This window comes from Drosophila tropicalis, unplaced genomic scaffold, assembly GCF_018151085.1.
Source record: "Drosophila tropicalis isolate 14030-0801.00 unplaced genomic scaffold, ASM1815108v1 contig_593, whole genome shotgun sequence".
NCBI lineage: Eukaryota > Metazoa > Arthropoda > Insecta > Diptera > Drosophilidae > Drosophila > Drosophila tropicalis.
The window spans coordinates 16900389-16924783 of NW_027173070.1; the positions used below are offsets into that span (position 1 = coordinate 16900389).

Sequence of the window (24395 nt, forward strand, 5' to 3'; positions counted from 1 at the left end):
TATCGCTTGCCAACACATACACACTCACACACCAACTTCTGCCCCGTTCGCAGGATTTCAATGAACCGGAAATGAGCAAATCAAGCATGCCATACACACACACACACACACACACACAAACACTCACGCACAGCAAATATCGCTAACACATGAGTGAAGTCAATTTTAAGCATCTTAATCAACCTTAAGGGGACAGCGTAACGAGACAGGGTTTCAGGAGGTTGGTGAGGCAGAGGGTCCCTGTTATTGAGGAATGCCTGTGCATTTGTCAGCTGCTCGGCACGGGCAACTACTTTAACAATCCTCTCGAGATGTGGCCACAGTTCAATACACTCGGACACGATTAAGTTTATTTATAATTTATGAGAGCATGCAAAAAAAAAAAAAAAAAAAGTATCCGGTAAAGAGAACTTACATATCGAAGAAAATTTCCATTTCAGTGCCAAGGATATTGCGTTAAAATGATGAAGCGAGAGCCTTATCCCTTAACCCATATGTAAAATTACCACATCGCCTGACTGCACCGCAAAACCAACCATCCGACCGACCACTGGCTTAAGCATAAATGCTTAATATTAATAAATCAAGATAGACCAAAAGGGAGATACACAGAAAAAAAGACCAAAAAAAATTTGCTGGCTTCAGTCTCTTGCAGTTTTAATGAGCCGAAACATATAACCATTTGGCCTAGTGCTCTAATTAAGAAAAGCTTTAAAACTAATTAATAATGGCAAAAAAAAAAAAAAAAAAACTGGATTAAAAAAATGGATAAATATTAGAGAATTAGAAAAAGAGCAAATTCAGCCAGACACTTCAAATGTAAGCCCATTTTTCAAATGCTTTCGGGCGTGGCACATACTTGAAATGCGCAAATGTAAAATTAATGGCATACTTGACTCTTGATGCTGATTCTGATTCTAATTAGAAATGCATACAACAAAAATTTGCAGCTAGAAGCAACCCGGTAACTGCAACTGCTTAAAAATCAGTACTTCGGAGTGCTCAGATTGCACTTAACACTTTTGCAGAGAAAGCGAGTACTAAAAAGAGAGGAAAAGTAGGAGAGACACACGCCGCGATACAGGAGAAGGAAAAATGAGTAAATTGAAGTGGCCTTTTGCACGTGCCTGGCAGACACTCCCACACTCACATAACAGAAGAAAAACAGAACCCACACACACACACATACACACAGTACCTATATATATATAAAAAGAAAACTTTTCACTTTCTAGAATCTAGTACAAAATCGTATACGAAATTTATTTTCATCGTTCTTTACACTTAACAAACAGATAGATTAACAATTATTAAGTTCTTAGAGTCTGCCATTGGTTTGCACTTAATTATAATCTCCTATTTAAACACCTTCCATATATTACAACCTGAGTTTTATAATCAATCATGTGTCTATCATATTATAAATATTATCAACTAAAAATTGTGCTCATCAGTCCGGAATAATAAAACAGTTTACTTTCACTAGTTAGTACGCGCGAAAACTGGCGGTCTGAAAGGTGAGCCCAATTGTGGATTACCATAGACAAAGTTTTCATCGGAATCGGATGAATTTAATTGATTGCGTTTCGGACTCGGTGAGCCCGAGAAGAGGGCTAAAAACGATATCATAAAATTAGTCTTTGTAACCAAACAAACAATTACAATCTCTACTCACCATTATATACTTTAGCACTGGAATTATTGAAACTGTCACCATGGGAATTGTTCATTTTGCTGGTATTTTTCTTGAACACTAGAAAGAAGGCAGAGAATAATGGCTATTAGTTGGAAGGTTTCACATTAAGTTATACGCCAATTGGCACGCGCTCGACTAGGCGGCGGACTTGGGGGGTGGACTTGGAGATTGAGGGTGGTCCTGTGTATGAAATGAAAAATGTGCGAACAAACAAAAAACAGGCAAACATTTGCTCGACTTTTCTTTTTGCTTTCTTTCTGGGTTCTTTCCTTTTTGGCAGCAGCAGCAGTAACAAATAATTTAGCTATTAAAATTAGTGTGAAAATTACGTGCGGGCAGAGGGCAAAATGCTGACCTTGCAGCAAACTTCTCATTAGCTAGAAATCTTAAGTAATTAGACTAATTTGGTAATTAAGGTAATTTGAGTATGCGCAGAGGCAACTTGCTGATAAAATGCAAAACACTTTTCGACCACCACGTGCAGGCGCCTTAACTGGGCTCAGCAGTTACATGTGTACAGGAAAATCCCGAAAATAAGGAATCAAAATCTATAGTAGTATATAGCGAACTAAACAGTTCATACACTAGACTTATTCTCTTTACTCACTCACTTGTTTACTCCTTTTTCAATAGAATATAAAAAACTGATCAAAACACAATTCATAAATCCAGTGAATCAAGTAAACAAGTGAGTTAACAAATGAATGAATTGGGTAAATTAACTTTTTCATATATTAAAAAGTGACTCAGTGAACTCTTATCATCAAGATGAAACGTTTGGCGCAACATTAAGCAAATATCAAGCTCTTAATTGGTAAGTCTTTCAATATATATTAAACGATTTTATATATCCTACTTAATCTAAACAATATTAAAAAGCAGTTGCTTATTTTGTTCCCTCCCTTCTTGGGGAAAACTAAATTACCCTTTAAAAGAGTAAAGCAACATTCTGAACCAATCAACACTTGGAAAAGCATTTCAAGTCAAGGTTAGGCAGTGGCTATAAGTTTTGGTTTCTTTGGCCAAATTCAATTTACTTTTGCATTGCATTTTCTCATCTCTTTTTTTAGCCCTCCTTTTCTTACTGGCGGCCTTGGTACCAGATGCTACTCTGGCCTGCTTCTGCTTCTGCTCCTTCAACACATCTACACAGTTGGCCAAAGTTTATGGGCATTGATTGCATTTGAATTACAATTTACACACTGGCATAAAGCCAATGGACCTGCGACATTTTTTCTCTCCCTCTTACTGACCACCCTCCTGATGATTATTTATTATTCAGCCTGATTAGCATAGTTTTTGAAATCCTTCAAGAATATATATGTACATACATATAAACATAGAGAAAGAGAGGGGGAAGTGGAGTCGAGGGATAGCTATTTCTACTGCTGCCTTTAATTTCATAGTTCAACCGCGAGAAGCTAAAGGAAAGCATGAAAAATCAAAGTTGAAGTCATAAATAAGAAATTCTGTAAACGCTGCTGCCAACCAACTGATGATGATAGTGCAAAGACTGAGCCTGTTATCGCTATGGTTGCCCGAAACTTTTTGGTATTCATGCACGAAATGACTAAAAACTTAAAACTAATAGAGAAGTGTAGGAAAAGTTGTGCGTGGTTGGGTTTTTGTGAAGATGCTGCTGCCCAGCTTCTTTTAGATAACCCCTCATCTAGTTTGCCCCTTTACCGCCCCCTCCCCCCAACTTCACCATGTCCTGACTCCAGCTTCGGGCTGCTGCCTGCTCATCCTCGGTTTGGTGTGGTGTGCTTTCAAAATTATTAATTAAACTTACCCTCAGAGTTGACTTGCGTGACGTCTTGCGTTTGCAAAAAGAAAATGTACACTGCAAAAAAAAGAAACGAGAGAAAGAAAGAAAAGAGAGGGAGACATAGAATAAATGAGAATGAATAACAAAAGTTGCTTTATATATGTATGTATATATTATTCGTATATGTGTATGTGTATGTCTATGGCTCATGCATGCGAAATGCAATTAATCAAGATGCAATAGTCTGTTGTCGTTGCTATTGCACTTCGGGCGATTCCAAGATGCAATTGGGGGTGTTTGTTTTTTTTTTGTTCGGGGTAACTCTTTAAACTTGTGTATTGGGTTTGAGTTGGGTTTGCGGTTGGGGTTTGGGGCTTGAGGTTGCTGGCACGTAGCAAAACAAAACTTCTTATCAGTTTGTGGTTGGCCAAGTGAACAAGGTAAACAACGTTGCTTGGCCACTTTTCTTAGCCTTCATTTTTTATTGGGTGTAAAGTGTTTTCTACCTTTACTTTTTTTTTTTTGTTTCGTTAGGCGAACCGATAACACAACAGCAACAACCGAAACCAACTAACTACATTGAGTTCCAACAGAAAAATTTAGAGACAGAGAACGAGAGGGAAAGACGAAAACGACGAAAAGTTTTCCACAACTATGGCAAAAGCAAGTTTCATCGAGGAAGGGAGTGAGTGAGAGAGAGAGCAACTGAGTTGTTGGCTGCTGCGTGTAAAAATGCATGGAAATGGCTCGAAAGTTTAACGAAGCGGCGTTGTCCTTACTAAAACGCAGGTCGCATGAAGCGTTACTAAAAAGGTCGACTCGTTGCCATTGCCTGTGTGTCAAAGGATAACGCAGCAAGGATGCCAAACGAAAGGGGTCGCTGATTAAAAATTCATGGAATTTGCGATTAACTGCAAAACAGGAACAGCAAAAAACAAATCTCTCTCTCTCTATCTCTGTCTATGTGAAGGTCGCGCCGGCTCTTTATGATTTATGTTCTTCTACTTTTTTTTTTGGCTTAAATTATTCAAATTTATTGTATAACTCTAGATGGAATATGCAAATAAGCTATCACTTACCCCATATAGAAATGATCACTATAATGGCGGTGGTTAGAATGAAACCAATATTCTCCAATAAACGATAGAAGAATGTTGAACCCAAAGAACGTCCAGAGCACTTTTGGGCCAACATCGTATGGCCCACAATTGGTATCTGAAATAAAACGAGAGATATTGTGGTTAGTAGAGCTTTTTTCAAATGCAGAATTCATTTAAGTCTGTTTTTCCTTTTGTTATTATTATCATCATTATATCTTTGTTGTTTCCAAAGAGACTGAAGAGATAATATCATTGCAATAAACTGTTGCAGAAGTTGCTTTGTCTTTCCCAATATTTAAGTTGAAATTCATCAAAATTCTAAAAATCACTGATTTAGAAGGTCTTCAATATTTTACTTGCCGATTTTGTTTGGCCAGAAATATATTAGGATGTTATTTTTGTCAACCATGTTTTTTTTAATTCCTTTTCAGATAATTTTTATGGTAACGCTATGGCACCGCAGAGAAAGAAGGAATTGCAAGGATTTTACAATATCCTTTATAATTCTTGTTATATTTTCATTTGAAAAAAACATGTGATTAAATATATGTACTTTCAGTTAAATAAATTCCCAATCATCAATATTAAACCCTTCTTTCTCCTTGGAAAAAATTATCAAAAATTACTCTTTTTTTGGGGCTTCCAGCTGTACATTTTACCTCGGGGAACTTTATTTTAAATAAATGCTTAACATGGAACACATAAAGTTTCTATTTTAAAGTCGATTTTCACAAATTCAACATATTTTTAAAGTGCTGGCCATAAATTACCAATTTGTGGGTCATACTAACAATTACAATGTAGGATAACTAATGTTAGGAAGTGGAATTTCGCTTTTAAAGCTAGCAAAATTAAAGGCCACCTTCGAAAATGGACTCTGCAAAGGCCAGACAAAACTTAAATCAAGTCGGTGACCATTGTGGCGTCTGGCCAAATGTTTCCACGAAGAAAAGGACAAGGAAGATCGACTTAGGCATGAGAATTTATTGACATGATGCATGAGAGTGTTTGTGTGTGTGTGTTTGTATGGTTAGCATATGAAACAAAAGACCAATAGCCACCACACGTATATAGGACATTCACAGACTCAGATACTTAACGACTTTTGGACTTGTTTGTGTGAAATCCTGAAACTGAGCAAAACCAACCTTTTACCCTCCCCGTTTGGTTGATCTCTTTTGGTAGCGAAATTTATGCAATTTGACCAGCAGACAACTTGGACTTTGGGAAAAAGGTTAAGCAAGATATACGACAACAACTGCAACTACAACTACAGATACAGAAGCAGATACAATTGCAACTGCAACTACAATTGCGTTGACCATTCCATGCTTTCAGTGGGCGGGAATGGGCAGGGTGTAGATGGGTACATAAACGAAACTCAATTTATACGATTCCGTTGGTTGCAATTTTTATTTCAGTTGCCCGCTTTTAATGCTGCAGCGAACAAGACGAAGCGGCAACAGCACAGGAAGTTTGAGTGCAGCACCAGGAAACGTGCCGGGTGAAACTTTTTGTGGAAATAACAACAACAAATTGATACGCGCAGAGGCAACTACTACTATCAGTATGTGTATGTTTGCTTTATCTAATGGCATCAGCAGCAGCAGCGGCAACAGCAGGTGTAACCCCATCCAGGCAACCTTCAAATGAAAAATGGCAAACGTTCCCGCACCCTAACAAAACCAACCAACCAACATATATGTATATTTACATTTGCGCTTTTTGTTGCTGAAATTGAAATTGGACAACAAGAACAACAGCAACAATAAAATTCCAAAAGGAATTTGCTACAAATGTTTAACTAGTTGGTTAAATCTCTTCCGTCTTACCTCAATATTTTGTTCGGTTTCTATTGATTCCACCAAGACAAAGAACTGCTCATCCAGCGGGAAATCGGCAAGGAAATTCAAGCGATATTTGCTAAGACCATGGCCATGTTCAATGAATTCGACATCAAAGTATTTCGTATCCGATGATTTGACCTAAAAATATAGAAGAAAAAATAACAACAGCAAATAATTATTTAAATCAAACTTAAATATGTTGGCAATACAAATTAAATAATTATTTTTTCATTTCACAACAAAAAAAAAAAAAAAAACCGAAAAAAGCTTGAAAGAAAATTCAATAAGCGCTCATTAGCATTAAATTGCAGTTGACTGAGGTCGCTAAAAGTGGAAACAGGAGGCAGAGAGTGGGTGGACCTGGGTGGACATGGGTGGGCATAGGTTTTGGGGGGCTTCAGGGGTTTTGAAGAGTTCCGGCCGTATTGTATTTATTTCATTTGTCAGCTGTGTGGCAGCATTTGCATTCTCGCATAACCAAATGTATTTTCATATTTGTGTGCGTGTGGCAAAGTCTCAACAAATTGCAAGCAGCAAATTCAATTTAATTTAAATATGTATATATTTGTACATATGTGTGAATTGTATTGTGCATATATGTATGTATGACACACACCCACACACCTACGAATGGAAAACCAAACATCATCATGACATTATCAAGCACTTGACAAATATTTCTGTTTGCATTGTGTCTTGTTTTTAAGAGTTTTTTGATATTAAGAAGCCTTTTCTCACTCAATTTCGCTCCAAATTGCCAAATTTTCATATTTTAAATTTATAACCTTTCATCCAGGCGAAAAATTCCCAAAATCATGCTTAAAACCTGAAGAAAATTTAATTTTAATAAAAAACATTTGTATAATAAAATATTAAACTTGCAAAAAATAGCATATCCGGTAATTTTTCATTTGGCAAATTAATACGAAAAAAAACGTGAAAATAGTAATGGTTGAAATGATCGAGTGATGGATACCCAATCCTACCTAACTGATTTCTGCAACTAAATAGAAATATCTGTTGATATTAGATGAAAAAGATTTAATTATGATTATATTTCAAAAAGCATTCCTAGTAACCACAAAGTCAAACTCTTCGATTCCACAAACAATCAAATGATTTAGAAGAGTTACCTAAAAGTCGGCTGAAAAGCCATCTAAGAACTATAAGTTTTCTTTTATTTGCACTTCTTTTCTTTAAGTTTACAACCATTTTAAAATAAACTACTGGAAAGATGTGTTGAAATATTGTGAAAACTTGTTGTTAAGGAAAAAAACTTTTGTTGTTGCGACACGGCCTGTCAAGCTAGCGGAAAAGTTTACAGAAGCAAATAATTTAGGTCAAATGAAACTCTCGGAATTAGAGGTCGTTTTGCTCAACATGGCACATAATCATTGAGATGGAATATATATGTTTTTGAGAACACCAAACTACCCGAATTTGTTACCCTACCCGATTCTAGAAGCATAAAAAATGGAAACTGCAAAAAATAAGTTATTATTGTAGCGGAAGTGACCAGGGAGCAACTTTTGCTGACATCCGAACAAGTTTACGCACACCATCGAGCACACACACACACATGCACACATATGTATCGAATATAATTATTAATATGTAATAATAAATGCTTGAAAAAACATCAACATTATTAATAAACGGAAGTGCCAGCATATCAATACAATAAGAACAACAATAGCAGCAGCCATACAACAAAAAAAGTTGAAAACAATACTTATTAGTCCATTGATAATACACAAATACACACACACACACACACACTTGCAAAAACAAAGAGTGAGAAAGAGTGAAGCAATATTTAATAATTAATTTAAAAATTATGCAGACCAATGCATTTTTATATTAATTTTACACACAAACATGTCGATAGCAAAGAGACTATAGAGAAATATATATATACTATGATTGTACATACATATATATGTATGTATGTATGTATATATATCTGACATGCGGTTGCTGGACTTGTTGTCAGTTGTGGAAATTGTTAAATTAAAGTACAAATGAAATTGACAAGCAGAAGTTTTTACCAGGCCTCTTTAAAACGAATTCCCAGGAAAGAGAAAGTCATAGTTCTTATCCAAGGAGAAAATAAACAATCGATTTCAATAGATCTAAGTACAAACATATGTACTTATTTGTGTTCTTGAGTTCGATTTTGGCACGTATCTATAGAATTTAACAAGGAACTTATGTCCTTTAAATTGATACAAGCAAATATTGAAATATTCCCATTCGATCTACATATTTGCCTAACAGACCTGAAATCATACCTATTCTCTTAAATTCATTTGAGTTCCATTTTAATTAGAATCTATGTATATCTTTTAAGATCTTGCCATTAAAGGTTAACGACTAAATATCTCTTTAATCTTTTAAACAATTGATAACAATTTGCTATCAAAGCTGAAATCTCGAAAACTGCACTTAAAAGATTACTATGAACAGCCAATTTACGGCTTATGTACGCTGAGTTCTAATCGATTTTCACTCGGATATATCACTTCCATTTCCCATCTTCAATGGTTAGTCGTCAATAAAACGCTTGATTGCACAAATAACAATCATCATTGACAGCTTCTGGCATCAGGGAAAACAATGACAGCAGCGTTTAGTGCAAATGATCCCCCTTACTCACATTTAAATTAAGGCAAAATTTTTGAGCGGAAAAGCAATCTAAATTATTTCCCATATTTCAAATGGCCACTTAACTGTAATTAGAGTTACAAAAATGCGGCTAATATATATATATATACATATATATCTTTTTAGTTAACTCAAAAAATAAAAATGAAAGCAAATAATGCCTCAAGCTAGCCGGAAGTTGGAGGGGGAAGTCAAGCAAAATTGCTGTCATTTTGCATTTTTCAAGAACGAATTTCATTTCTTTCCTCCTCTCTCAATCACATTTTGTCGCTCTTTCTCCAGCTCTCCCACTTTTTTTTCTTTAGCTGCAATGTCTTGGGGCAGCATTGACATTGCAAGGCTGATGGTTACTGGTTGCGGCTGTGGCTGCGGTTGCTTCAGCTACTACTTGCGGCATTTCTTGCGGCAACAACAATGGAAACAATGGCTGACTGGTTGAATGTCTGACTGGCACGAACTTTTGAATTCATGGACTACCATTGCTCTCTCTCTTACTCTCTGTGTCTTCCGCTCTCTCTGCCAATGTCCTTGTGTCCATCTGGTTGACAGAAGAGCACTCTCATCGCTTGTGTTGTACATAATATTGTACTTTGGGTGAAGAAGCCGCCACTGGCACTGCACATTGTAAAGCAATTTCCTGTATTTTATTACCACATAAAATGCGAGTTCTGCTTCTTGTTCTTGTTCTACTTCGCCTACAATACTTGATGGCAGTGGTTCTTTGCATGATTGTTCATCAAATAAGTGGCAGACAAATGTGAGGATTTAAATGAAATTCCCACATTTTATATATGTATATAGATATATACACAAGAGACTTGTTAAGACTTACCTGCAATTTGGTTAGAGCCTTATCCAATCCACTAATATGCAACTCCTGTGGCTTCATATCATTCACTTGCACTGTCTCTGGTTTTACTTTAATGCCTGGCACCAATTTCAACGACATCTTATCCAATATGCCATTGGGCATTAATGCCTCTAGTTCCAGATAGACATCGTTGGTCTTAACAACAGCAAGCAGTTCATTGAAACCGGCTAATAGCTCCAATTTACACACATATCGACTAGACTGACTATCAAAACCAGCCCGAACCTTGTAAAGTTTTAATATTTGTTTGGCCAAAGGATCTTTAGCTGACAGGCGGCAGGCGAAGGCATCAACGGGAATTGGATTATCCAATTGATTCAAGCACTTGGAAATGTTGTGGGAAATCTTAAAAGAAGAAGATGATTAGCACGCAACCGAGAAATTCATTTTATCTAGGCTTACCAGATTAGTGTGTTTGTCTGTTTGTATATGATTACGCAACACCAATTGAGCATTATAGTCCATGCCACTAAATATGTCAAGGGACTTGAGGAAAACAATCTGTAAAAATAGATTATTAGTAACAATAGATTTAAACCTTATCAAGAGATGGAAAGAGAAACTCACTGCATCCGATTCTCGCACTTCAGCATCAAACTTGATATAGGCACCCGGATGGCTTTCATCGCCGCTGGTTATAACAATTTTCTCTCCGGGCTTATGGCGATGGCTTAAAACGCGAGCAATGCCTGCAAAAGATAGAGAGAACGAGATGTAACCAGGTGAATGCTAAGCAATTCCAATTAAGTTTGAGGTCAACACAAGTTATCAATATTTGATGCCATTTAGTATGCTTCACTGATTTGTTCTTTTTTTTTCCTTCTCTCTTTCTGTCTCTCTCTCTCTCTTCCTCTCAAGTTATGCTGCTTTGCATAGTTAATTACAAGAATTGCCTGGCATTTTTGGGTCCAAAGAAATTTCTGCTCTAAGCGCTCACTTCTCAACAAATACAGTGCTTATTATTACATACAATTATTTAATTAATTTATTCCACAATAACATGACATGGCACTTGAGGGCAGAGAAAATAATAATGATTGGATGCCTCTCAATTATTATTCATTGTTACAAAATGAATTAATTTTAAAGCAACAATATCAAATGCAACAAGAATGAAAGGAAAGCAAGCAATAAGCTAGCTAATTGTTTTGGGAATTTTCTTGTTTAGGTTGACACACAAAACGGCTTTGATTTTCCACTTTTGCTTTGCTTTGCTTTGCTTTCTCTTCCTCTCTTCAATAATAACAACAATAACTAAAATAACTGAAACTTGAATCTAAAACTAATCCTCCAGCTGTGCGAAGGACATTGGTTGCTGCTCCTGCTGCTGATGTTGCGTATAAATTGCTTGGGGAGTTCATCTTGTGAAGCAGTAGCAGCAGCAGTGTATACTGTAGCCACAAATCAATAATCTGTATATTTATGGCAGTTATAACAAACGTTTAATATACATAATTCAAAAACCAAGTAGTTTGTAACTAAGAGTTTGAGTAACCTTTATTACTTTAGAGCTCAGAATGGCAATAATTTAACATAGGAGTAGAAGTAGACCTGATTTTATATAAACTACTACCACCTACCTGGCAAGATTTCAAATCATAAGCTATACTAAACATATCTTTAAGCATAAAGTTCAAATGCAAAAGCAAAAGAACTATAGGAGTATAGCAAACAAAAATCATATAAAACATGGCATAATGGCATGTTACTCTTTTGGTGTCGCGCTGTTTGCTATTTGCCGTTTGTCGCCCTATGTTTGTCTGTGTCTTCTTGGATGTTTATTTGCCTTACGTGCAGCGACGTGAAAAGTGTGAAAAATTGTTTTCTTTTCTCCACTTCCCATTTCGTTTTTTCTTCTGTTTTTGGTGTAAGGATTTTTCCTTATGCTTTTTTATGAATAATGTATTACGCTTAGCTGGCGTTGCGTTTTGAATTTTCCTCTTCTTTTTCCTCCCATCTTCTATCTGTGTGGGGTTTATATCGCAATTGCTCAACTTGCAAATATGAAACGCTTCTCCTTTTTTTTTTCTCCTGAAGAACCAGCGCAAATAAGTATGCTATAAATGCTCAACTTGTTAACAGTAAATAAATCTCATACAGTGGATATTGACTAAAATGCATTAATAATAAAGAAAAAGAACAGCTTTGTCTATATGCACTTTAAAGTTATATTCTATTTTAGAAATATAATGCTTGGATGCTTCCAAGTGGAATTATTCACTCATTTTTTTTGTCAGGATTGGATTAAGGCTGATGCAGAGTGAGGTTTGTGAAGATGTTTCCTAAAATATGATCAAGAATCTAATTGAAAATATGCTTATTCTTATTCTAAAGTTAAACCTTTTTTCCATAAACAGTATAACAATTGGAAAAAGAGTTGGCCCAACTAAAATCAATTAAATCCTTTAACTCTTCTGATGCTCGTTTGTCTGCGTCCTCTCATATTATTTCGTCCCTGTTTAAACCTCTCTTAACCACTGCCCCATAACACCCATTGTGCATTTTCAGTAAAATTGAAAGCAAAGGTAATTAATGCAAAATTATGACCAGTGAATTGACGCTGTAAACACACACACACACACACACACACAACAACTGTGTTGCCTTTGTTGCCTTCATTGTTGTTTGTACAGCTTCCAAAAATCAGCCTAATTGGGTTATCAATAAATCGCATGTAAAATATATAGACCTATTTACACGATTTGTATGCATGAAATGTGCAAACAACACACTCTTTCTCTTCCTCTTCTTTTCGCACAATGAAATGCCATTGCAGTGTACAGTCCAACGGATTTGAATGAAGTAAAGCGCATAAATTTGCATCCGTAAAATTGAACAAAATAAAACAAAAATACAAAAACTACATCAAGTTTCGAATAAAGCATTATTTGCTCATAAAATTAGCACTTTACAAAATTTAGTCTAATGAAATTAATCATTCAATCGTTATATGATGAACAAAAAATATCTACGAGATAAGAGACTGAGTGGAGAGAGAGAAACAGAGAGAGATGGGGGTTAAAGTAACCTTGCTGAAAAACTACTCACCTGTGTTTTTATTAATCGTCACAATCTGCTCATTGGAGCTGCTCCAAATCGATGATAATGTTAGCGGTGAATCGAAGCAAATGATGTCACCCACAGAGAAAATTGTCTGTAGAAAAAAAATATATGAAAAAGAAGCAAAGTTATAAGTAAAAGTAGAATGGGGTTTAGAGAAGGTCGAATGCAATCGAACATTGAAGAGACTTAGTTTTCATAGATGTGTACACAAATATGTTTACACTGTACTACATAATTTACTAGAAACATTTACTCTACAAAAAGGTCAACAATTGACAAAAAAGTAACAAAAACAAAGTGCAACTTGGGCAAACTTTGTGTATATGTAAATCATTTCAATTATATCATAACAAATGCAATTTATTTGCTCTACTTGCTTTGTTTTTAAAATGAAAAAAGAACTTATTATTAAAAAAACAGACATGAGAAAATCTTCCGTGAATTGTAAAGTAAATGTGTATCTCAAAATGTTAGATAGCGCATTTTCAACTAAAACAATTTCTATGTAGTTCTGTGTTATTTATATATATGTATGTACGTAAAACGTGTCTCAACACAAATCCATCCCATCATCAGCGGGTCGGTCATATTAAACATGACGTAGACAAGTGTCAATTCTGTTGATATTGCTTGGTTTGGGTTGAGTTCGGTTGGGTTGGGTTTTGGGGTTAAGTTTTTGGATGCAATCTGCTGACAGTTTGGACATAGAGTATATACACCGACATACAGATAGACACATACATGCATAGACACACCCACATGCATGTTTGGGTTGTTGCCTGAGTGCTCAGCAATAGCAGCAATAACAACAATAGCTACAACAATGAACAAAAACTCACCTTAGTGGGGTAAATATGCTGTGACTCAGACACTGACAGTTTGATATAATCCTCAGCATATTTAACTCCAGTTGTATCCTTTAAACTGATGGCAATCATGTTATTCGTCTCACGTTGCAAATTTAACTAGATAAGCAAAATAATAGAGTGAGTTAGAAATTTTCACATTTAACTATTACGATTTTATATGTATTTAAATATACATATATAAATGTACATTTGTATGTGTTTCTCAAAGAGATGTCATCGTAAGCTGCTATTGAAATTTATTTAATTAAATTTTGGAATTATTTTCCTGCTTAGCAAACAAATAGGACATAAGTATGATGGATAAATCCCATCCTCCGGGTCTGTTTTAAGTCTTGGTTAATGGATAGGTTAGACCACACACACACACACACACACATTCTTGAACAAGGTGAAGCCACTTTAACTAGTTCCAAGTGTTTCGAGTCTTAGTTCGTTCTCTGTTTTGTGGTCTGCGGTGTGGTCAGTGGGCAGCTGCAGCTTTTAAGAGAAGGCTGCCCAAAAAAAATCTCCTGCTCCTGCTTCTGCTGCTTCCTGTTCCCGTCTTGCCCATGTGCAGCACAGAATTTTTATGCAGGGGCAACAAACACACACATCCAAAATAGAAAGAAAGCAAGGCAAGTGGCCAAGCCAGCAGTCAGACGGACTGACAACGTGAAACTGAGATTCTCTTCTATTTTCTTTTTTTTTTTTTGCCTGGGTTTTTGATTTTGTTAACAACAGCAGCCTCAGGTGCTTGACGTCACAGTACATTAAAATGCAGCTGCTCTCATTGTTAGGAGCATAAAATTGAAATAAGTTTGAGGCCACAACAAACAAAAAAATAAACAAAACTTGCACACAAAAGAATGAAAAAAAAATACTAAGCTTAAACTTAAACTTGGCATTTTGAATAAGTGAATCAAAATGGAAAATAGAAACCACAAAAACTCTCTAGCAAATATGACAAGCGCAAAAGTTTTTCTCTTTTTGGCTTTTGGTCATTTGCCGCATTTGGGCAGGACCAAAAACCAATGACAATGACAACTCACCGCAATTGTCAGATTATTGCCAATCTGAGCATCGACCACATCCTTGGTGGCCAAATCGTAGCGCAAGCCATTTACATCCTCAATATAGTGAGAGAACTCATTGCCCAGATTATCATGCAGCGAGACTTTGAATGCCACATTCATGCCACGTGGTAATTTATGTTCCAGTTTTTTCAATTTGATATTTGGCAATAGGGTGACCAAAATATATTGTACATTCTTCACTTCAATGCCAATGAGCAGTGTTTGGTCAACGGTTTTGGCCTAGATAACAAACCAAAAAAAGAAAACAGGAGAGAAAGTGAAATGCAATTTCAAACTAAGCCGCTTTTGGGGCACACTCACAATTATCAGATCACGACCGAGAGAATCCTTTGTGTGGACAATGCCATCTGGCGTAACGCTCACAATGCCACTACTCTGCCCATCTAGCTTATAGACCGCATCATCCATATTACATTTCAACTGGAGTGTGCTACGCGGTGCGGCCAAAATCGAGTCCATTTTTGTGTGCTTGGGTGCCACCAATTCCAGTGTTTTGATTACTACCGAATGATAAAAACGTTTTCAATTTTGTGATTTCATTGTTGTTGCCTTCTCATTCCACGACCACCATCACCACTCATCCCCCATTCATTCGGTGTCTCTACTCACCAATTAGCTCCACACTGGCTGTTGGCAATTTCGTGCCATCGGCTAAACGCACCGAGGCTGATATGGTAACCTTACCGGGATTTAAGGCTCGTATGCGCACTGAAATCAAATCACTATTCTGGTATTCAATGCCTGCAAATAAATTTGTTGTTATAGAAAACATTTTAAATGAAACATGACTTTAACTATTGAACTGGGAGCTTTAATTATGAAAATCAAGATCTCAATCTATTAAATTGGATTAAAGCAATGCTCAATCGTTAATATTAAACGATAAAGAAGTTTGCAATTATTTTTTATTCCACTAACTCAAAGGCAAACAATTTAAAACCGAATAATTTGGCACGGAATCGGAAGCGAGAACAGATCTCAATTCTGATTCAGGCCAATAACATTCGAGAACACGCCTGTTTATAATTTTGTATGTTCCGTATCTGTTCCTGCAATGAATCTCAACCGTGCAAGCTCATCGAAGAACACTTCAAAACTTTAATCTGCGTGTCTTTTAGTGGGCTTTGTGCTAAGTAAAACTAAAAGCAACAAAACCGTATCTAAGCACGTTCTTTCCACAAACCAAATACCTAATGCAGCCTTACCTGCTTCTGTGAATACATTGAAGATCTCTACTAATTCGGGCTGACTAACTGTCCAGGTGATTTGCATATTCTGTAGAGTGCCCAAAACCATGGGTGATAGATCGGGTAAACCCCATAGAGTGGCTGGCATTACAGCTCCACTGCGTATGCGGACCAAGGGAGTGCGTATTTGAACAGTCTTCAGAGCCACAACATGAACATTGACAGTATCCTTAGATACAATTTCATCCTGATTAGTTATGGGATTCCGTAGAATGCAATTGCCCGTAATTTTAGTAGCTCCCAATCTATGAGCTGTCACAATAGCTGAACTCATGGCTATAGGAAAAGAAAGGAATTATGTGTTTGATTTGAATTGTGTTTATCTATAAATACTTACTTGCTACTTTTTCCTTATCCACCTGATACACAATATTTGTATTGGGCAATGGTCCACCTTGATAATAGATTTGTATACTGGATCCAACCACCAGGGTAGAGTCTCTGGGATACAAACGTAAAGGAGCAAATACCTGAACATTGAGGCCTTCACTTGACACTTGCTGATCTCCCACTCCTGCCTGGAATATAATCTTTGTCTCGCCAATATTATTACCAGTGATCAAGTAACGTAATATTCCTGGTCCTAGATTCTTTTCTGATAGCTGGTCATCAAGGCGTACACTCAATATATTGGGATCGACTATCAACTGACTCAGCTCATAGGCAGACAATTGATTGTAATTTATCTCCAAAAGATTATCATTGGTATCAAAGAGCTTCACGATTGCCTCTATGGTATTGGTACGTTCAACACGATCCAATGCCAGAACACTAATTGCTCCAATGCCCACCACAGAGATTGATAAATAGGCGGGATCATTCATTAGACAGCGATCGGTAAGCTCGAGACGAGCATGTCCCAAGCGTAGAGGGGTCAATAATAATTGTTGTGACTTTTCATCATGTTGCACCTGAACAATGCCCGTCTCGGAGAGCTCCAGTTGTAGAAAACCACTGCCCTGAGCAATGGGCAAACGATGAACATGCGACGGAGACATATAGATGCTCACGTGTTGCGGCAGCAATGTATTATTTACTGTATGGAAACGTATTTCATTCTCAATTAAAGGTGTGCTGACTGCGCCAGTTTTGGCCTAAGAGATAACAAACAAAATTAAGTAATTTTAATTAACTTCTTACACCATAATCTTACATTTTTCACTCCGAAGGGTGGACGCTCTGCATAGATATCCTGATGGGCCAGTTTCTTATCATTGTACCGGGAAACAGTTCCTTTAATACGGAAATTATTAGCCACCTCATTCATGGTGAGAATCAATATATCCTGCGCTGGCAAACTAATGCCCTGATAATGCTCTTCTTCAGCGATCTGACGATGTGGTATATTGTCCACATGATAACGCTCTTCTCCAGCAGCAAATTCCCATTCCAACCACAATGAACTAATATTCATAAGCTTACGATTTTTCACATCTTGCACTTCAATCTCGATCTCAAACTGATTCTTCTGCTGTTCATTTAGATAAAGCAATGACTGGGATGCTGAATGTGAGGCCAGATCCAGGGGGCATGATTTCCTCAACTGCTGGCGAGCATACAGTTTAAGAAAACGTGGTCGAACACAATGCACTTTTGTTGTCACATGAGCCTTAAATGCAGCAAAATTAGCTGTGCTCAATGAGTTGAATACTCGATAGGTGAACTCAGTCTCTCCAAGTTCGCGGCATAGAATATTAAAAGCTGTAATCTCATTTGGGGTATCAAATTCAATTTCCGAGACTTGAATGACTTTGCTATTAAAATTGATGGACTTGGTGAGCTCAGCTTCCAGGGTGAATATACGTTGTGGTCCATTGGCATAGATGACATGACGAGAGGAGCCCACAGGTAAAACAAGTTCATTCTCAACAGGATTGAGGACAACTAGAGGCTCATAGACATGAATATCGACAGAATCGTGGAGCAGTTTATCCTGATAGATGTACGAGACACGTAATTGTGTAGTGCCCACTGCATTTGCCTTCAATCGCAGCACATGACAAGCATCTGCGGCCAACTCGGGCACATTATCTCCATCATTGCTTTCAAGTAGTAAAGGATGACTTAGATCCAATTGGAAATTAAGATTATCACATTTGGTATATGGCACATCCAAGTCTTTTACGGAAGTGTATAAAGCTATATGGACCCATACATAATCTCGGACAGCCGTTTCAAAGTTGTATTCCTTGATAACCAGACGCTGTGGTGGCAGAAAATAGACATGAGCCGTCCCGGCCACATTCTGATTCTTAGCCAAAGTGACTTTGACTGTGGTGTGGGATTGGCCGCGTTCATCTAGACGGCCTCTGACTTCCGTAGTAGCTAATCCTTGATTATCGATTTTCAATACTTGAGGGTTACTAGAAAACCAGGCATAATTGTAATCTCCGCCCATGGCATGGAACTGAATCTTTTGTGGCTTCAATGAGTTGGGATCGAATGGTAATATGACTTGAACTGGTTCCAGTTTTAATTCGGCAAAGATATGCATCTCAGCTTGGACTGAAAGATCCTTGTAAGTACCATAAATCTGGCAAGTACCTTCATCCTTTGCTTCGCCATAGATGCGACTTCCATTTCGTGTCTGCTTAATGACTGTAAACAAAGCATTGTTCATTTCGGATTTAATGGTGTAACGTGAACCCAAGGTAATTTTTTGACCATCCGAGGAATACAAATCCAGCGCAATCTCATGCCTCTCTCCAACCACAGTTATCCAGTTATTGTGTGGCATTAAATTGATGCCAAGTTTCAAAGGTGCTGCTACTGTTATAAGAGCGCTTGGTCCCTGCAATGAATCTTTGTCTTTATCCTGATCCGGTACATTACGATCTCTTAGAAACACTTGAGTACGTCCAAGTTGGGAGCCAAAGACTGTTGCGCCATTTAAATAGGCCACACTGGAGTCTTCCACTTCTAAATAATATTGCTTGCTATCCTTAATCTCGTGTAGCTTGTCCATTTTTAACTGAAGTATGCGTAAATTTATGGAATCTCCTGTCATTATGGTCACCTCCGATGGTTCAATAATAATATTCGCCAGGACGCTGATATAAACTTCAATATGCGGGACATTTTGGTATTCCGGTTGAGGCATGCTAATGGTTACCTTAGATGTTCCTGTATTGATGCCCTCCAATAGGATCATATAGCCCTTTAAGCCATCAGCCTCAAATTTTTCTAATGCTGGAGGCACAGTGTGGTAAGGGCTGTCTGAGAAGGTCAGAAAACGCATAGCCGCCGGAATGTTACTACTCGATTCCGATACCTCCCAATTGAATTCAATGCCTTCCAAAGTAAAGAACTCATTCTCTTCCGCATCGAAGGCATGGAGCTCAAAAACAGCGGGTGCCTCTTCCAGATACAACCTACGCGTGGCTGTGCGCACATTCAGTCTGGCTATGGCATCTACAATGACATCACATCGCAGAGTCGATCCCGAATGAATATCCTCAGCAAAAACGATGGCCGTGTTCCGGCGCCGTTCGTGTGTTTGGACTGTGACAATTGCCTGATTGGAACATTCGCTAAAATCTTGATAAATTGGAGTCACCGATATATAGTCCTGGCGCGAGGAAGTCCTAAAAATATATAATATTTTAGGTTAGAAAGATGCCGGCATTGGCCGACCGCGTCGGCTCACTCACCATTTGTAACAATTGGACTCGTCGACCTCCAAGGTAAAATTCACTGATTTGTCATGAAAAATTGGCAGCAAGACACGGGGATGATTTAATTTGGCCGCTCTAACTATTTTGCTAGTTAAAAATATTAGAAATAACAAATAAATTATTCTATGAAAGCCCATTTTGGACGCCGCCAAATCACGCTACAAATCTAATAGAGATGAGCAAACGCGTTGTTAAGCGAGGCGAATATTTAGAGATGGACCTATCTGGTCAGAGATGACATTGTGACAAGCAGCTTAATTACAAATAAAACAACTAAAAATAAATATTGATTAATCAAAAACTTATGTTTTTAATTTAAATAAAACTATTTTATCATTTTATAGGACGACACCCTGTATAAATCACTTGTGCTGTATAGTCAAGGAGGGTGACTGTTTTTAATCATAGCTCATCTCTAAGATACCTTAGAGTCACAGCTGAGAATTGTTTTGGTTTGGATTTTTATGGAAAGATAACAACTGCGATAAGGCCAAAGCTTTTCTGGTAAAATTGGTGGTCCTTACCCGCTTCAACCAGATTATTTTTAGTTACCAACATGAAGAACACCGGGTAAGTCAATACTTAGACACTTCTCTACTTGGAATTGCCAGATTGAGATTAGATTTTACCATTATCAATAGCAAACTAAAGGGCAAAACTCTTTTCATAACGGGAGCATCCCGTGGTATTGGCAAGGCCATAGCTTTAAAGGCAGCTCGTGATGGAGCCAACGTTGTTATAGCAGCCAAAACGGCAGAGCCCCATCCGAAATTGCCAGGGACCATTTATACGGCCGCCGAAGAAAGTAAGTTGACCGTTAACCCTGCATAGTGGACTTGGATTTTGATCTTTGTACACATATCATAGTCGAACGTGCTGGAGGCAAAGCGTTGGCATGCATTGTGGATGTCCGCGATGAGAAACAAGTGCAACAGGCTGTGGATGCAGCAGTAGCTAAATTTGGAGGCATTGACATTGTGGTAAATAATGCCAGTGCCATTTCTATAACTCCCACACTCGAAACGGATATGAAACGATATGATTTGATGCAAAATATCAACACAAGGGGCACATTTTTGGTGTAAGTTTTAAACGTAAACTGTATAGAATATAGAAGTCTCACGCGTTCCAAACTCCATAGATCAAAGTTGTGCTTACCATATCTGCTCAAAAGCGATAATCCTCACATTTTGAACCTTTCGCCACCACTGAACATGAAACCTCATTGGTTTGCCAATCACACGGCATATACCATAGCTAAATATGGCATGTCGATGTGTGTTTTGGGCATGGCAGCGGAATTCCGGGATCAAGGTGTGGCAGTCAATGGTCTTTGGCCACGAACCACCATTCATACTGCTGCCGTCGATATGTTGCATGGATCAGAGGGAGCTCTGTACTCTCGCAAACCCGAAATTATGGCAGATGCTGCCTATGCAATTTTCTGTCGCGATTCCAGGGATTATACAGGACATTTCTTTGTTGACGAAGATGTATTACTTGATGTGGGTGTAAAGGATTTCGCAAAATATGCTTGTCGCCCGGAAAATATAGATAAACTAGTAATTGACATATTTTTGGATGATGAAAGAACTATGGCCAAATTATAAGATTGATATTTTTTTCCCCATAACTTAAGAACGAATGTAAAAATTTTTAATAAAATAAAGTGGTTTGTATTTGTTAAAAAAAAAGGAAATTCGGTATTTGAATTTCCCGCTAATTCTGTGACTCAGTGATATGGTAACCCTTTGTCAGCCGGCTAGAAAATTAGGGCGAATTCATTAATGTTCAGCGAATTCAGATAAGTAGAGCGAATTCAAAATAAAAACAAAAATATCTAAATGTAAGCCAAGGAAAAAATAAAGTGAAAATGACAATTTTATATAAAGTTGAGAGCAAGGAGTTTTGCAAGGACAGCGTGTACCCGCACAAAGTTGTCCTGTGCACGGTATCGCCCAGGAATATTGTTGCTTTTAGCGTACTCCAAAGTGTGAGTGTAGCTAACACAGACGCCGCATTAGGTGATTCCGAGGACTCAACAACGGGAACTAGCACAGGCAACAGTCATGTCTACGTATGCGACATAGTCACACCGTGGGAACACTTTAAGGTTTGCTCCTCCAGGTCCCTGATCTCTGTGCTAGAATGGAGCCCCAATGGGGAGCAATTGATGCTGGGCTTCATGGGCGGACGCTTCGAGATTTGGCAGCCCCGCAATCAGAATATCAATCTTTGGCAATTGCAATTTTATGCCATTTTGCCCAGCGAGGATATCATTGCGGCGAAATTCTTTCACAACGCGAAGGAATTTCTATTCAATCCACAAAAGAAGGATCACACTTATTATACGGATAAGTTTGAACGGTTGGAGCAAAGGCCCACGCTTTGCGGCTTTGGTGGAGTGGCTGGTGAAGGAGGCATCATGCTGACATCGTCTGGATTGCTGGCCGCCTTCACTCTGCCCATCGTTCAGGCAGGGAATGACAGCTCATTTGGGATAACACCGGCTGAAAAGCTGCCCCTCATAACACACAGCTTGGGTATCTCAAGAAGCTACATTGAACATTGCACCATGCAGCACAGGCTAGCTGGTGGACTTCATGTGGCCTTCACTTGCGGCTGGCAACAGCAGCTTGTACAATGCTATCACATTCTGCTCTCCCTGGATGGTGATCTTGGCCTGGAACGACATCTAACACTGAAATCCGAATCGCAGGCCTGCATTTTTCTTAATCCTCTCGAAGGCAGGCAGATCCGAAGTCTAAAACGTGCGCGGATAGCTCAAGAGGAGATAATCTTCATTGTCTATGACTGCCCGGATGGTGGCGGCCTGATTGAGCAATGGTCATTGACCCATCGCCAGCATACAGTCCATGCTCTGCTCCAACAGGGTGGTGGACCAGGAAAACCGAATGACTTCATTCACACCGAGAGTTGGGAACAAAAGGCCAAGATACATTTAAATGCCCGTGTCGCTGATCTCTGTGTTAGCCGTCTAGTCACCAACTCTCTGGAGTGTTCACAAGTCTACGCCATTCTCCAGGATAGCACGGTGCATATCCTCGAGGCGAATACATTGAAGCAACTCAGTTTGACGCAATTTGATCGACCTGTGGAATCTCATACTGAAGTGAAATTTACCAGTGGCGATCTTACACCAACCAGCCAAATGCTCCTAATCTTTGATAGCCATGCTCAACTGCATGCCATGCAGACGCCTTTATTGAAGCAGGGAGGAGCTGGTTTCCTATTGCTTCTGTTGGAATACTGCATCATCTCGGGCTTGGATGCCAGCGATGTTCTCCTTCTGAATCATTCGGCTGGTGTCAATCTTTTGGACAGTTTGGTGGAGAAACTCACGGATAATTTCACCCGGCAACCATCGTATGTAAGGCACTTTTACTATGCTAATTTTCTTGCCCTCAAGAGTCATCTGTGTCGGGTGCAACAGCAGCAGCAGCAGCAACAACAAACACAGCAACCTGGTCAGGAGCAGGAATTCAATAATCTCATCATACTCCATGCCATATCGACCACATTCAAGAGTCTGTTGCGTCCCTCCGATTTGGGTTGCCAAGACAAGGGACCAGCTGATAATTTGGCCATGAAATTGGCTGAATCTATTCCTGATGTGGATACCGTAATGCTGAATCTCGATGCCAAGGATTTTACGGTGGAGCCTATGATGTTGCAAAGTCTACAGCAGCTCATCCAATGGGTTACCGACCTTGCCCTCAATATGCTGCATCGCCTGCCCGAGGAGGTGATGAAATGCAAACTCTCCGGAAAGCGACCAAGTTATGATATCAGCCGAGACATTGTGGCGATTGGGAGTTTGAGAGAGCTTCTGGTCATGATACGCATCTGGGGATTACTGAAAACCGAATGCCTGCCCATCTACACCAAAACCATGGACAACATTGATGTCCTGGCCGTTCTCTTTCGGTTGCTGACCCGCCTGGCCCAGAACACCGCCGAACCGGATGATATGCTACTGGATGAGTGCAGTCTGCTATCCAAGCAGTTACTAATTCCACAAAATTCTAAATTTACACCCACCACTCTATTGAGTGCTCAGGGATTGGCTGCCCTTAGAGCTTGCAGTCATCCGTTAATGTTCTCATCTCTGGTGGAGCCAGCCAGCCTGCAGGATATTGAAATGGAAGAAGTTGTCTTTGCCAGATCCATTAAAGATGGCATAAGTAACCTTCAGTTAGGCTCCCATCCCAGCACCATTAGACGCTGTGCCCGCTGTGGTTTCGTCTTTGTGAACAGCGCCAGCAAATTGGCCAAGACATCGGCCCTTAAAGCCTGGTTCAACAAGTGGCTGCATTGCCATTGCGGAGGCTTCTGGAAGCAAATTAATTAAATCCGTTCCCACATACCATCTAAAGTATTCTTAAGTTAATATGTAATAAAGAAAAGAAACTTCATACAATTAATTAATTGTCATTTGACTACCCCAAATGTAAATTCAAATTTTAAAGAGTAGCGGATTTTCGAAGAACATTTTGGAACCA

At 38.5% G+C, this 24395-nt stretch overlaps 3 protein-coding genes across 3 annotated transcripts; 2 read left to right on the forward strand and 1 right to left on the reverse strand.

Annotated features, from left to right (window-relative positions):
* Nucleotides 1-1237: 1237 nt before the first annotated feature.
* On the reverse strand, nt 1238-20053 carry Gp210 (nucleoporin 210). The gene is made up of 17 exons (XM_068289556.1): nt 19849-20053; nt 17352-19782; nt 16536-17292; nt 16157-16474; nt 15561-15692; nt 15252-15451; nt 14907-15170; nt 13849-13974; nt 12995-13100; nt 10514-10635; nt 10349-10447; nt 9908-10291; nt 6397-6549; nt 4544-4679; nt 3489-3539; nt 1676-1753; nt 1238-1613 (listed from the first exon to the last, which is right to left on the reverse strand). Exons 1-17 carry the CDS (start codon nt 20007-20009, stop codon nt 1483-1485), a joined length of 5649 nt encoding a protein of 1882 aa, XP_068145657.1. The 5' UTR covers nt 20010-20053; the 3' UTR covers nt 1238-1482.
* Nucleotides 20054-20284: 231 nt separating this feature from the next.
* On the forward strand, nt 20285-21571 carry LOC137576933 (hydroxysteroid dehydrogenase-like protein 2). Its single transcript, XM_068290277.1, has 4 exons — nt 20285-20442; nt 20514-20677; nt 20740-20953; nt 21014-21571. The coding sequence occupies exons 1-4, from the start codon at nt 20429-20431 to the stop codon at nt 21480-21482; spliced, it is 861 nt and encodes a 286-aa protein (XP_068146378.1). The 5' UTR covers nt 20285-20428; the 3' UTR covers nt 21483-21571.
* A 114-nt stretch (nt 21572-21685) lies between these two features.
* On the forward strand, nt 21686-24323 carry MED16 (mediator complex subunit 16). The gene has a single exon (XM_068289172.1). It carries the CDS (start codon nt 21746-21748, stop codon nt 24242-24244), a length of 2499 nt encoding a protein of 832 aa, XP_068145273.1. The 5' UTR covers nt 21686-21745; the 3' UTR covers nt 24245-24323.
* Nucleotides 24324-24395: the final 72 nt, after the last annotated feature.

Bases quoted from the DNA above. Each gene is read 5' to 3' on its own strand.
- Gp210 (XM_068289556.1), bottom strand. From the start codon at position 20,009: ATGGGCTTTCATAGAATAATTTATTTGTTATTTCTAATATTTTTAACT. The intron at 15,171-15,251 runs GTGAGTGTGCCC...TTTGTTATCTAG, and splicing joins TCGGTCGTGATCTGATAATT to GCCAAAACCGTTGACCAAAC. The intron at 1,614-1,675 runs GTGAGTAGAGAT...TATCGTTTTTAG, and splicing joins CAGTGCTAAAGTATATAATG to CCCTCTTCTCGGGCTCACCG.
- LOC137576933 (XM_068290277.1), top strand. The intron at 20,678-20,739 runs GTAAGTTGACCG...CACATATCATAG, and splicing joins TTATACGGCCGCCGAAGAAA to TCGAACGTGCTGGAGGCAAA. The intron at 20,954-21,013 runs GTAAGTTTTAAA...CAAACTCCATAG, and splicing joins ACAAGGGGCACATTTTTGGT to ATCAAAGTTGTGCTTACCAT.
- MED16 (XM_068289172.1), top strand. From the start codon at position 21,746: ATGACAATTTTATATAAAGTTGAGAGCAAGGAGTTTTGCAAGGACAGC.